This window comes from Talpa occidentalis, unplaced genomic scaffold (genome assembly GCF_014898055.3).
Source record: "Talpa occidentalis isolate TD23 unplaced genomic scaffold, MPIMG_talOcc4v2.1 talOcc4.16, whole genome shotgun sequence".
Classification (NCBI taxonomy): Eukaryota; Metazoa; Chordata; class Mammalia; order Eulipotyphla; family Talpidae; genus Talpa; species Talpa occidentalis.
This window is the reverse complement of record NW_023601653.1, coordinates 77,145,960-77,158,581: the sequence shown is the minus strand read 5'-3', so window position 1 is coordinate 77,158,581 and position 12,622 is coordinate 77,145,960. Positions and strand designations below refer to the sequence as shown.

The following is a 12,622-nucleotide window of genomic DNA, read 5'->3' as shown; positions in this document are numbered from 1 at the left end:
GGCCAGGAATTGAACTCGTGGCTGCAGTGGCTGCCGATTGCTTCATAGGTTGCATCTTAACCCTTGCACCACCAGGGAGGCCCCAAAAAACCCAACTAAAAACAAGCAATAAAAGTAGTAAAAATTTGAATAGCGGGCCTCCCCGGTGGCGCAGCGGTTGAGCGCTGGGTTGCGAAGCTGCCTGTAGCCTCTGCAGTGCCGGTTCGATCCCTAGCTACCCCCCAGTCACCGGAGGAGGGTCCCACATGGCGCGCAGACCTCTCCTGCCGCCCGCTGCTCCCCTCAGCAGTGTACTTCGTCAGCCTGCCTGCTCTGCTCCCCGCTCTGGCTCTGGTGAATTCTCTCACCCTCCCGCGCTTCTGACTGTACCCAGTGCTTGTGCAAATAAATAAATAATTAATCTTTTAAAAAAAAAAAAAAATTTGAATAGCAAAAAAGATAATGGTTATCAAAGGGAGTTTGGGGAAAGGGTACTGGTATTGGAGTAGAGAGGCAGATAGGGTATGGTCAAGGGTGGAGGGAAAAAAAATTAAAAAACTGAAAAAAATTAAAAAAATAAAATTCCAAGACTGTCCTTTAAAATTGACAGTATAACTCATGAGGAATTTGATAAGTATAATATGATAGAGGAACATGAAATGATCTGTTTGATAGACTCTCCAAATACACCCATACCATGCATGCACAGCCTATTAGAATGCCCTGTTGATACAGCAGAATGTGTCCTGTTTTGCTGGTGAGACCAGAAGAAAAGTGCCTAGGAAGTTTAACATAGTTTCTTTATTGTGGGCTTCTCCAAAATTGTGTCAAGTCACCTCTCAAATATTTTCAGCATGCCTTCTATACGTTTCACTTTTGACACAAAAAATACTGACATCCGGGCCTCCCTGGTGACGCAAGGCGTTAAGCATCAACACTGTGAAGCTATCCATAGCTAATGTAACACGAGTTCAATTCCCAGCCAGGGAAGTGACTCACATGGCACAGGAGACCTCTCCTGTCTCAACCGCTGCTCCCCTCAGCAATGTATTTCAGTCAATCCGCCTTTTCTCCTCCCCACACTGTCTCTGGTGAATCTTCTCACCCCCCAGCACCTCTGGCCTGTACCCCAGCACTTGTATGCATAAAAAAAAATCTTCAAAAAAATACTGACACCACAAAGACTCAAAATGTGGGGTGGTGGGGGGAATGTGCACTTGTTAGAAAGTCTTGTAAAAAAGGAATAATAGAACACAGTGGAACAACACTTCTGGTTTATAATCTGCTAGAGGTAATTTTATTTCCGTTCAGCCTCCCCAAAACAAAACCTAATATTTATTTAACTTCTCTGGGCTCAGTTTCTTCATCTGTAAATTGAGACAGTAATATTCTGAGTGTGTTACTGTGGGGATTAACATATTTATATATACAAAACAATTAAAACAGTACCTGATGCATGCAAACATTCAAAAAATGTTAGGTATTTTTATTGCCACCACCTCTGTCATTTCTTAAGCACTTAACCCTAGCACTGAGCTAAAAGAGCATTTTAGAGTAATTTTGCTAATGTCAGCTAATAAGTAAGCAGTGAACTCAAGCAGTGAGCCTCAGCTACAGGAACCTGGGGCAGAATTGGCTTCATGTGGAATAGGATGGGGCATCTGGCCCAGCCCTTATCATTTCTAATTTTGAGGTCCTTAAGAGGATAACATTGGCCCAGACCACCTACACTTACTGGGAAGGTGTGATTTGCAGTAAATCATTAGAGCATGGATCTCCGGTGCATCGGATTGTTTAAATCCTGGCTTTGCTACTTACTAACTTTGTGACCTCCGGCAAGTTATTTAACCTTTTTGAGTCTGGGTTTCTTCCTCTGTAAAATAAGAATAATATTTTCTTCATGGAGGCGAAGAATTAAGTGAATAAGAGCAAATGAAATGAATCCCCATGAATATGATCACTACTCAACAACCTCACTTATTTACCTAATTTTACCATTACATCTAGATGGTGGTTAATTAAGGTCTATTAAAAACAACAACAACAAAACACTCCCCAAAACTTTATAGATTGAAATCATAGAGGACCCTTTTCAGAAAAATTCAGAATTACACATGTCTGGACTTGCCACAGAAGAGATTCAGATTCCACAGACAATCTGATATTCAGAGCGTGCCTCCCTCCTGCCCCTGACTGAGAAGCATTAGACTGGAAAATAAAGGGTAGTGGCTTAGCACAACCCAAAACTGTGATCTTAATGCCTGGATTGTCACTTAGTGTCAATCAAGCTTCTCATGGGGAGGACTCTGGTGTGAATATTAATGAGCAGCTGATGGGTAGACGCCCTGCAAGAGGGAAATTTACTGAAATGAGGATCTCCTCTGTATAGTCAGCAACATTTCCATTTAGAAAAGATATTAATGAGGTCTGGATAGGAATCAGACACCAAGAAAGGACAGTAGCTGTGAGAGGCATTTTGAATTGTACAAGGAGTTACACATGATATTCAGAAAGTCCTTGTGCAATTTTAGAAAGTAATTAAGTTGTGGAGATAATGAACAATTTATAAACGACATCTTAAAAATGGATATCGTTTCAAAAAGTGAATGTATTGAATGACCAATGCACATTTGAAAATATGCTCAAGCATCCCCATGACTAAAGGAATAAAAGCTAAACAATAATATACCATTTTTCATACAGCTAGCAAACTGGAAACATAAAAATGATTAATAATGCTCATTAATGATAAGAATGGGAAGAATATGCTTTCTCACCTAGCTGATGGTTCAAATATAGATTGATACAAATATATCTATACATTGATGCTACTGTTTTTTGGTGGTTTTTCATCAGCACAGGGCAAGTTTATTAAGGAAAAGAAAATGAAAGAAAGATGCCCGCACAGACACAGACAGGCAGTTTTAGAAGGCAAGATCTCCTGATGCAGCTGTTTCTGAGGAACATTTAAGAATGTCTATAAAATGTTTACTGCATAGACCATTTAACTAGAAATGCTGCTTCTAGGAATTTATACCATCAATGCAGACCCTCATGTAGGCAATAATAGAAGCATGTTTATTTGCTGTCTTGTTCTTATAAAGGAAGAACTAATAGCAGCTAAATGTTCTTTGACATGAACCTGGTTAAATGAATTATAGACTACTGAAAAGTGAAATATTATGTGGTACCAAAAAATTGAGGTAGAGCTATAGTTCCTGATATGGAAAGATGTCCAAGAGAAACTAATCACTGAGCAGCACATTAACATAAAGCCATTATAAATTTTAAAAACTGTGTGTTTTATGCATGGTGGTGTTAACTTCTCAGTTTTCAAGTTTGTAAAATAAGTCATCATAATCTTATTCTTGAGCCATGAAGATAAAATGAGAGGAAAGCTGTAGAATGCTTGGGACAGTGATTGACACATCATGCTGTGCGTTTGCTACTATCATTTACACCTTTGGCAGTATCAGACAATTTATACTCTATACTGTGACAGAGGTTACCTTTGGGATTTGGAATTGTCTTGGGGAAGGAACAGGCAAAAGCAGGCAGAGACTTCTATTTTCATATTGCATATTTCCAGTATAATTGTTTATAATGAGCTTTGGTCAGTCACTCTGACCAAGGAAGCTGGACAGTGAAGAAAAAGTATCTCCCATTTGGAGTGCTTGTTGAGACCTCTGGAGGAGAGGTTTCCCAAAGGGAAGGAAGTGGATGAGGAAGAAGGCAGGATGCTCATGGATTCTACTCTGGCTACTGAAACTTTTTGACAACTACTGTTCTAATTAAACATTAAAATGTTTTAAACTGCACAAGAGCCTTCTGAAGGCCCAACATTTATATCTGGACTTATTCTTTATGCACTATGTTCGGTTTCATTTATACTGAGAAAGTGGTTAATGTTTAATTTGACTTCTGAATAAAAGCTACAAAAAGTAATTGCTCAAAGTGCTCATAGCAAACATTATAAACATTATAAACTCTGTCTCTGGTGAATCCTTTCACCTACCCACCCCCACACCTCTGGCCTGTACCCCAGCTCTTGCATGCATAAATAAATAAATCTTAAAAAAAACTAATAAACTGCAAAATATCTCATTTGATTTCTTGAATACTGTGCCAAAAGTGAAAGACAGCCTATATAGAGTATTGGTTGTTCACCTTTGTGATTGTGTGATTGCCCAGCTTCACGAGAGAGCATTCGCTAGTCCCTGAAAGGATTTAAATTCAAAATATGGTTTCTACTGAATGTACTATTTTCACAACATCATAAAGTTAAAAAAAAGTCTTCAGCTATAAGTTGGGGATCATCTGGATACAAACTTCTCATATGTATATGAGAACAAGTGTGTATGTACTTACAGAACTGTAAACATGTTTTTAGGTAGAGGGCAAAGTCAGAGGTAGAGATGAAGTGAGATTCTAGGAAGATAGATGGGAACAATCAGGAACTCTAGTGGAATGTTGTGACACTTAATTTTCCCCTGACTTAGGCAAGGGGAGTGGGGAAAGGTTTCTGGATTGGTAAAGTGTGACTCAATGAGAATGTATGCTTGTTACTCTGAATTTTGGTGAGTCATTTCCAGAAGTGAAATTGCTTCTCGGCCACACAACTCCGTTTTCATTGCTCTTGCTCTGGATCTTAGTTTAGTGGTTTTTTGGTTTGTGTGGGTTTTTTTTTTTTTTAATTGTGTGTATTTTTTTTTAAAGATTTATTTATTTATTTATACAAGCACTGGGTACAGTCAGAAGCGTGGGAGGGTGAGAGAATTCACCAGAGCCAGAGTGGGGAACAGAACAGGCAGACTGATGGAGTACACTGCTGAGGGGAGCAGCGGGCGGCAGGAGAGGTCTGCGTGCCTCGTGGGACCCTCACCCGGTGGACAAAATAACCTTAAAGGAATTTTAAAAGGACAACATGTTGTTAAAGTGACTTTGCCCTGCTGCAAACATCTACATCCTTGTCTACTCCTGGGAATTTGGTCATTGTTCCAATTTACGTATTACCTAGGATATATGTTTCCACAGAGACCAGGCAGACAGAACAGCAGCATGTGGTTATTGGAATGTGCCTGCAGACTTAGCATGTGTCTGTAACCATGTAGCTTAGTAATAAAGAAGTGAGCCTTTTATGTGTAGTATTTGAAGTTGAGTGGTTACATTTTTTCATATTATTACTTGAGTTATCTCAGAGTTTGAATTAGCTAGTTACTGAGTAAGTCACAATTCTGAAAAATGACATGCATTTTCTCAAATAGTCTTAGGACTGCACAATAAGCACTCATTTTTCTTGTATTGATAGTATTTTGGATAAAATTTAAATCTTCATGCAGTTTAAGCAATATACTGAATATTAGAAAAGCAAGAGACAAAGTAGAGCAGTTCCCTGACCTTAAGAATCTTTATATCGAGTAGGATTTATAGAATTATAAGGCAGAGGAAGGGCTAGTCAATAGGGATAGGGCAGTTCAGGAAAGAGTTCTTTGAGGAGGTGGTCTTCACTTGCGTCTTGAAAGGTGAATAAATTGAGAAAAGGGTAGTATTCCAGGTGGAAAAAATATATGTGGTGTATAAAGGGAGCAGAGACTGATAATAGCATAATTTTGGAGACTCTAGATCCTTTTTCAAGTCAGAATTATATGGAGTTAGATTTCTCTCTATCAAAGAGAGAAGTTACAAATAAGAAATAGGGAATACTAGAATGAATCTTGTGATGCTGAATTGTAGGCAGAAGTATTTCCATGGATGCATAGAGTTTATTTATTTAGAGAGATAGACATGGAGATGAACACAAAAATGTAAATATGTATATCTACATGGAATCATATAATGCATGTTTCCCAAAGAGAGCCTAAAGGCAGTGGCATCTCAGTAATAAGATGCACACCTAGTGCCCAGATCTTAGTTCCTCCAATAAGAGGGTGGCACTTCTTCTCCAATAGAGAAGTGGCTGATTCTAAGACTGAAGCGGGGCAAATGCAAGATGAGCCTGGAGCATCTTATTCTGATAGAAAGTGAAGTTGCTTTTAAAAAATTAGTTGAGGGGCCTCCCCGGTGACTCAAAGGGTTAAGACGCAGCCAATGAAGCTTCCACAGCCTCTGTGGCATGAGTTCAATCCCCCGCTGGCCAGGGAGCTACCCACATGGCACAGCAGACCTCTCCTGACTCCCCTGCTGCTCCCCTCAGCAGTGTACTTAGAAGAAACTTAAGAAAACATGACATCTTAATGCAGTATAGAATCCTGTAACAGAAATAAGACTTTAGTGGAAAAACTGGTAGAATTGGAATCAAGGCTGTGGCTTGGTTAATGGTATTATACCAGTGTTAATTTCTTAGTTTCATAACTATCTTGTGATAATGTGAAATAAAGCTAGGTAAAAGATGTATTAGAACTTTTGTACAACATTTGCAATTTTTTTTTAAAGATTTGTTTGTTTATGCATACAAGAACTGGGGTACAGGCCGGAGATGCGGGGAGTGAGAGGATTCACCAGAGACAGAGTGGGGAACAAAACAGGCAAACTGATTGAAGTACATTGCTGAGGGGAGCAGTGGGCGAGTCACGAGAGGTCTGCTGCACCATGTAGGTAGCTCCCTGACTGGCCAGGGGATTGAACTAGTGCTGCAGTGGCTGCAGGTAGCTTCATAGGTTGCGTCTTAACCACTTGCGCCACCAGGGAGGCCCAACATTTACAATTCTTGTGTAAATCTAAAATTATTTAAAAATGTATTAACTCAATTTTTTTTCAAGCATGTGAATTGAGAGAGAGGAGAGGGATGAAAGGAAAGAGAAAACACTTGAGATTGGGTTTATAACAACAGGATTTTATATTTTGTCAGATGTAGCTCATTGGCTTTTTGTTCTAGCCTGCTTTCTGGGAGACTATTACCTTGCTTAGGTAAGTCTTTTAGTTAATTTATTAGAGTAGGTTTCCTGCAGTAGCTACAGGCCTCGCCCTAAGCAATAGCTTGAGGAGGCAGGTACCTGGGGCCAGATTTTTCAGTGAGTCATTGCCCAACCCTTAAAACTTGCAAGGACCTTTGTTTGAAAGATCCTTAGGTCTCCCGTTCATTGTATGTTTAGCTATCCCACTTGAAGCTACCTGATATGATAAAAGAACGCTGAATCAGGAATTATTAATAGAACTCTGGCTCACATACTAACTAGGTGAACTAAACTAGTTTTAGAAATTATTGAACCCAGGACCTCCATGGTGGTGCAGCAGGTTGAGCCCGCACTGTGAAGCTGTCCATAGCCTCTGTAGTGCTGGTTCGATTCCCAGCTGGCCAGGGAGAATCCCACATGGCGTGGCAGACCTCTCCTGCCTCACCTGCTGCTCCCTTCAGTAGTATCTTCGATCTGTCTGACTGTTCTGCTCCCCGCTGTCTCCGGTGAATTCTCTCACCCTCCCGTGCCTCTGACTGTACCCCAGTTCTTGTATAAATAAATAAATCTTAAAAAAAAAAAAAATTATTGAACCTGTATGTGGCCACCACAATAAAAGTTTGATCTCCCGCCAGGGATTAACCCACATGGCGTGGCAGACCTCTCCTGCCTCACCCGCTGCTCCCCTCAGCAGTGTATTTCAGTAGATCTGCCTGTTCTGCTCCCCACTCTGTCTCTGGTAAATCCTCTCACTGCCACCCCCACACCTCTGACCTGCACCCCAGTTCTCCTACGCAAAAATAAAATCTTTAAAAAAATTTTTAAAAGACTAGACCTCATTTCTGCTTACTCATAGGCTAATTCCTTTCACTATTCCATTTGAGTATGGCCAAAATTCCTTTGCATGGTTTCTAAGGCTCCTTCTATCTTTCCCCGGTTTTCAACTACTCCTGCACGTCGAATCTAACTCCATTGAAGTAGACTATGCTATTTCAACTCCCTGATGGAGTAATGCTGTTGCCCCTACCTGAGATTCATTTTCCTCATCCTCCTCATTTGTTGAAATTCTACTCATTCTGTAACTCCCAAGTCAGTCCAGTGTCTCCTCCTTCCCTCCCACTAAGTCAGAAAATCAAGTCTTGTACTTCTAGACCACACATTTTCACTGTCTGTCTAGTGCTATAATTATTGGGTACATGTTAGCAAACCCAGTAGATTATGCATACTGTTTGGGCAGTGCCCTCTCGCTATACCTTGTAGGAAGTATTTACTCAGTTTCTCAGAAATCATGTACTGATTATTGCTTTCACCTGTCATAGGTTACTAATCACATTGGCAGGAGATAGCAGTATGTTTCTGTGAAGAGAAATATAATTGAAGTACGGGTCACATCATGCCCTGAGTATAAACTGAGCTTATCTAACTTCTTGCCAAGATAGGTGTTTTGATTTTCCTTGGCTCTCTGACTAGAATTAGAATTAGGAATTAAATTCCTTTTTCTTTATCATACTCAATCCCTCAACTAATTAATGGTTTTCCTTTTTTATGAACAAATTTGACAACATATCTTCTGTATTTTTTCTTGGATCCAGAATTGATCTCTGTAGAAAAACTGACATTTATATCCATACCTACATTGGAAGCATAATTGTACCAGATGATGTCATAAAGTATTGGACCATAATTCCTAAATTTGGCATAAAAGATCATTATTGTGGTTTTATGTAATTAAGTTTAGCTGAATTGTCTGTTGGTTTGGTGTCTTTTTCTTGTTAGGGAAAAAATGGACAGTATTCAGTGGGTCTGTCAATTACAAACTGGTAAACAGATAGATTAAAAAAATAAGTATTGGGCCTCCCCGGTGGTGCAGCGGTTGAGCGCTGGGTTGCAAAGCTGCCCGCAGACTCTGCAGTGCTGGTTCAATCCCCGGCTGCTCCCCGGCCACCGGAGGAGGGTCCCACATGGCGCGCAGACCTCTCCTACTGCCCGCTGCTCCCCTCAGCAGTGTACCTCGGTCCTTCTGCCTGCTCTGCTCCCCGCTCTGGCTCTGGTGAATTCTCTCACCCTCCCGCGCTTCTGACTGTACCCAGTGCTTATATAAATAAATAAATAAATCTTAAAAAAATCTTAGCCGTTAAAAAAAAAAATTAAAAAAAAAAAATTAAAAAAAAATAAGTATTATTTGATACATTCAGATTTATTTCAAAGAACATGGGTATAATTAAGGTTATTTTCTCCAGGAATAATGTAAGAAATTAACATTTAGTGCTTATTCAATGCTAGGATCTTTTCTTAATCTTATGTATTCCTCATAGGATACTATGAAATAAGTAGTGTTACTATGGATGAAAAATCTTGAGTATAAGGGCACATAACTTTAAGTGATGGGGCCAGTTCTCTTACTTAGCTATATCTGTTTCTAACAGACCTCCTTACCATTAGAAGTTACTATGCTGCCTTGCAATGTGGGGATCAAAACAAAATGAAATTTAAAAAAAACACGCAACAAAACTGGTATTGTTTTTCAGATAAGGCTTTAATTGAGAACAAATACACGTGGAAAAGTAGTTTGGTCTTTTAGAATTGCTTATCACTTTGCTTTACAGGCCTTTAGTATAAAATAGTTGCCCTGGTTGCTGGGTTAAGCGACTGTGTGTTTTACTTTTGTCTAGGTTGTTGGAAGTAGTACCTGATGAACCAAACATTTTACCAGAATGTAGTTATGCTCTGTGATTGCCAAAAGGGCTACAAGTAGTAGTCTCATCTTTATTTTTTTACCCTTCAATAAGGAAACTGTTGACTCATTTCTAATCTCTTTTGGGCAAAGTTTGGGCTCCTTTGGTAATTACTGGGACAAAAAACAAACATTCCAGGCTATTGAATAGGGACTATGTGATATCACAGGCAAAGCCTTATGTATTCTTTGACTCAAAGGGGTTTTAGAAAAGAATTCAAGTATATAAGTTTTATGTCCTGAGTATGAAGTACATTGTACTTTCCCCAATTGCTAAAAGACTTTTTTTTTTTTAAAGATTTATTTATTTATTCATGCAAGAGCTGGGGTACAGGCCAGAGGTGTGGGGGTTGAGAGGATTCACCAGAGACAGAGTAGGGAACAGAACAGGCAGACTGACTGAAATACACTGCTGAGGGGAGCAGTGGGCGAGATAGGAGAGGTCTGTTGCACCATGTGCGTAGCTCCCTGGCCGGGGATTGAACTCATGCTGCATGTGCGGCTAGCTGCATAGGCTGCGTCTTAATCCCTTGCGCCACTAGGGAGGCCCTGCTAAAAGACTTTAAAATAATAAGAATTATAACAAAAGTCAATACTAATATATACTGAAGATGCTCTAAGACAACTAAAATATCCCTTATATTTTAATATATTACCTCCTTATATCCACATCAAAGACCCTAAAGAGATAGGTATTACTGTTTTTCAGCTGAAGAAACTAAAGCCAAAAAGGTGTTTCAAGGTAACCAAGTTACATTTTAACTGCAGTCTATCTTCCTTAAAGCCCTTGCTCCTTATATTATACCATGCTATAACCCCAGTGCTTTCCCAACGCAAGTGGTCAGTGTTCCAGAACTTGGGATAGAGAACAGCCAAAAGAAACTTGGATGTAGGTGGAACCTAATTTGGACCTAACTCTACAGAGATGCTGATTGTACCTCCCCTGGGATGTAACTTAGAAGAGTGGAACACTTCACTCCAAATGTGACTTTGGAACAGTCTTAAGTTCAGGGAAAGGCCAATTGATGTTTGCACAGTGGGGTCAGTCATAAAATGATGCAACTGGAAGGGACCTCAGAGATCATCTGGTCTAACCTTCTCATTTTCCAGGAAACTGCAATCCAAAGATACTAAATCATTTTACCAAGGCTACATTTTTTGAGGGCAAAGGTAGTGGAGTATGGTCTGCGGGTCTAGACTCTCCGCTTTTTCATCCCTCTGCTGCCAGACTTTGGATGCTGGAGAGTCCTCTTCTGTGTCTAATATTCTCACTTTCTTTGTTCCATAGGTCTTTCAGTATCTGTAGACAAAATGGAATCAACTCCATTTAATAGACGGCAATGGACTTCACAATCAGTGAGAGTAACAGCCAAAGAACTTTCTCTCATCAACAAGAACAAGTCTTCAGCTATTGTAGAAATATTCTCCAAGTAAGTACTGATCTGGATTTTAAAAAAAATCTGCCTTGAGGAAACATTACCATCTGTCAGAGAAATCAGTAAAGGAAGTCCATGATATAAAATGGTTTTGTTAAGCATCTTCTTGATCTTAGGACTATGCAGGGCTTTGTGGAAAAGGAATAAGGTGATTATCAGGAGACACATTTCTGTCTTTGAATGTTTGTTTTTTTGAGGAAAGAAAAAGTTACAAACACAAAATATAATTATAAAACATATGATTATGGGCCTCCCTGGTGGCGCAGGGAATTAAGATTCAGCCTATGAAGCTATGCACAGCCATTGCAGCACAAGTTCAATCCCAGGCCAGGGAGCTACCCACATGGTGCAGAAGACCACTCCTGACTTGCCTGCTGCTCCCTTCAGCAGTGTATTTTGGTCAGTCTGCCTGTTCTGTTCCCCACTCTGTCTCTGGTGAATCCTCTTACACACCCCGGCCCCACATCTCTGGCCTGTACCCCAGTTCTTGTATCCATAAATAAATAAATCTTAAAAAAAACCCCACATGATTATTAAGTAAAATGTCAGTAAGTCTAAAATGAATAGGAGTAGATATAAGATAAAGAACAAGAGACAAAGAGAGGGTCATCATGGGCTGAAGCTAGTAAGGAAGGGACTCTGGTTGAGATGAGTTTTGAAGCAAGTTTTGATTTTGTTGAAGGGAGTATTAAGCTCACTCTATACTTACATTGTCCAATATGGTAGCCACTACATATATGACTATTTATTTCGTTAAAATTTAATGACATTTAAAATTCAGTTCATAAGCTTCACTAGATGCATTTCAGTGTAGTGCAAATAGCTCCATGTAGCTGGTGACTGTCATATTGGACATCGTGGAAACATTTCATCATTGCATAAAATTCTGTTCAACAGTGTAGATTATAGCCCACTGTCTGCTGTTTGAGTCAGTAAAGGTTTACGGAACATAGCCATGTCCATCATTGTATTGTCTGTGGTTGCTCTTGTGCTCCCACCGTAGAGTTGCAGATTTGCAGGGAATACCAGATGGCCCTCAAAGCCGAAAATATTTACTCTCTGGTCCTTGTTGTTCTTTGGTATATGGGCCTCTTTCCTGCTTATTTTATATCCCCAGTTTGTGACATGGCAACTGGAACACTCAACAAATATTGAAGGAATGATATGTGTAAATAAGATACCAGAGATCCCATAGCAGGAAGTAGCTTTGGGCGGGCGGTAGGTTTATCTCACTAGTAAAGTTTGTTGATTAATAAGAAGCTATGATAAATTTAAGAGAAGAAAGATGGTAAAGATTTGAAGAGAGTGACTCTGGGGGATGTATCTAGGATGAGGCTAAATACCAACAGAAGGTTTCTCTAAGTTACAGAACTACCTTTTCTTCAGTAACAAATCCATCAAGCACCTGCTATGGTATGGGAAGTATTCTCCTTCCAAACCATTGCCCTTAGTTATCTCTTAAGTGGGGGAGATTGGGGGGGCACAGGCAGTATGAGACGGCACAGCCCTTTTGCCTTCTACATTATACATTTTATATTGGTATAATTTTATGTCAAACATGTATTATTCTTGTCAAAAAA

General features: G+C 39.7%; 1 protein-coding gene across 3 annotated transcripts in view; it reads left to right on the top strand.

Moving 5' to 3' along the window:
• LIMA1 (LIM domain and actin binding 1) overlaps positions 1–12,622 on the top strand; it is a 72,099-nt gene that overhangs the window by 12,900 nt on the left and 46,577 nt on the right. For all 3 annotated transcript variants that reach the window (XM_054696607.1, XM_037514717.2, XM_037514716.2), the window contains exon 2: positions 10,895–11,036. In XM_054696607.1, coding sequence (XP_054552582.1) covers positions 10,918–11,036 — 119 coding nt within the window. In that variant the 5' untranslated portion in view covers positions 10,895–10,917. The remainder of the gene's footprint in view (positions 1–10,894; positions 11,037–12,622) is intronic.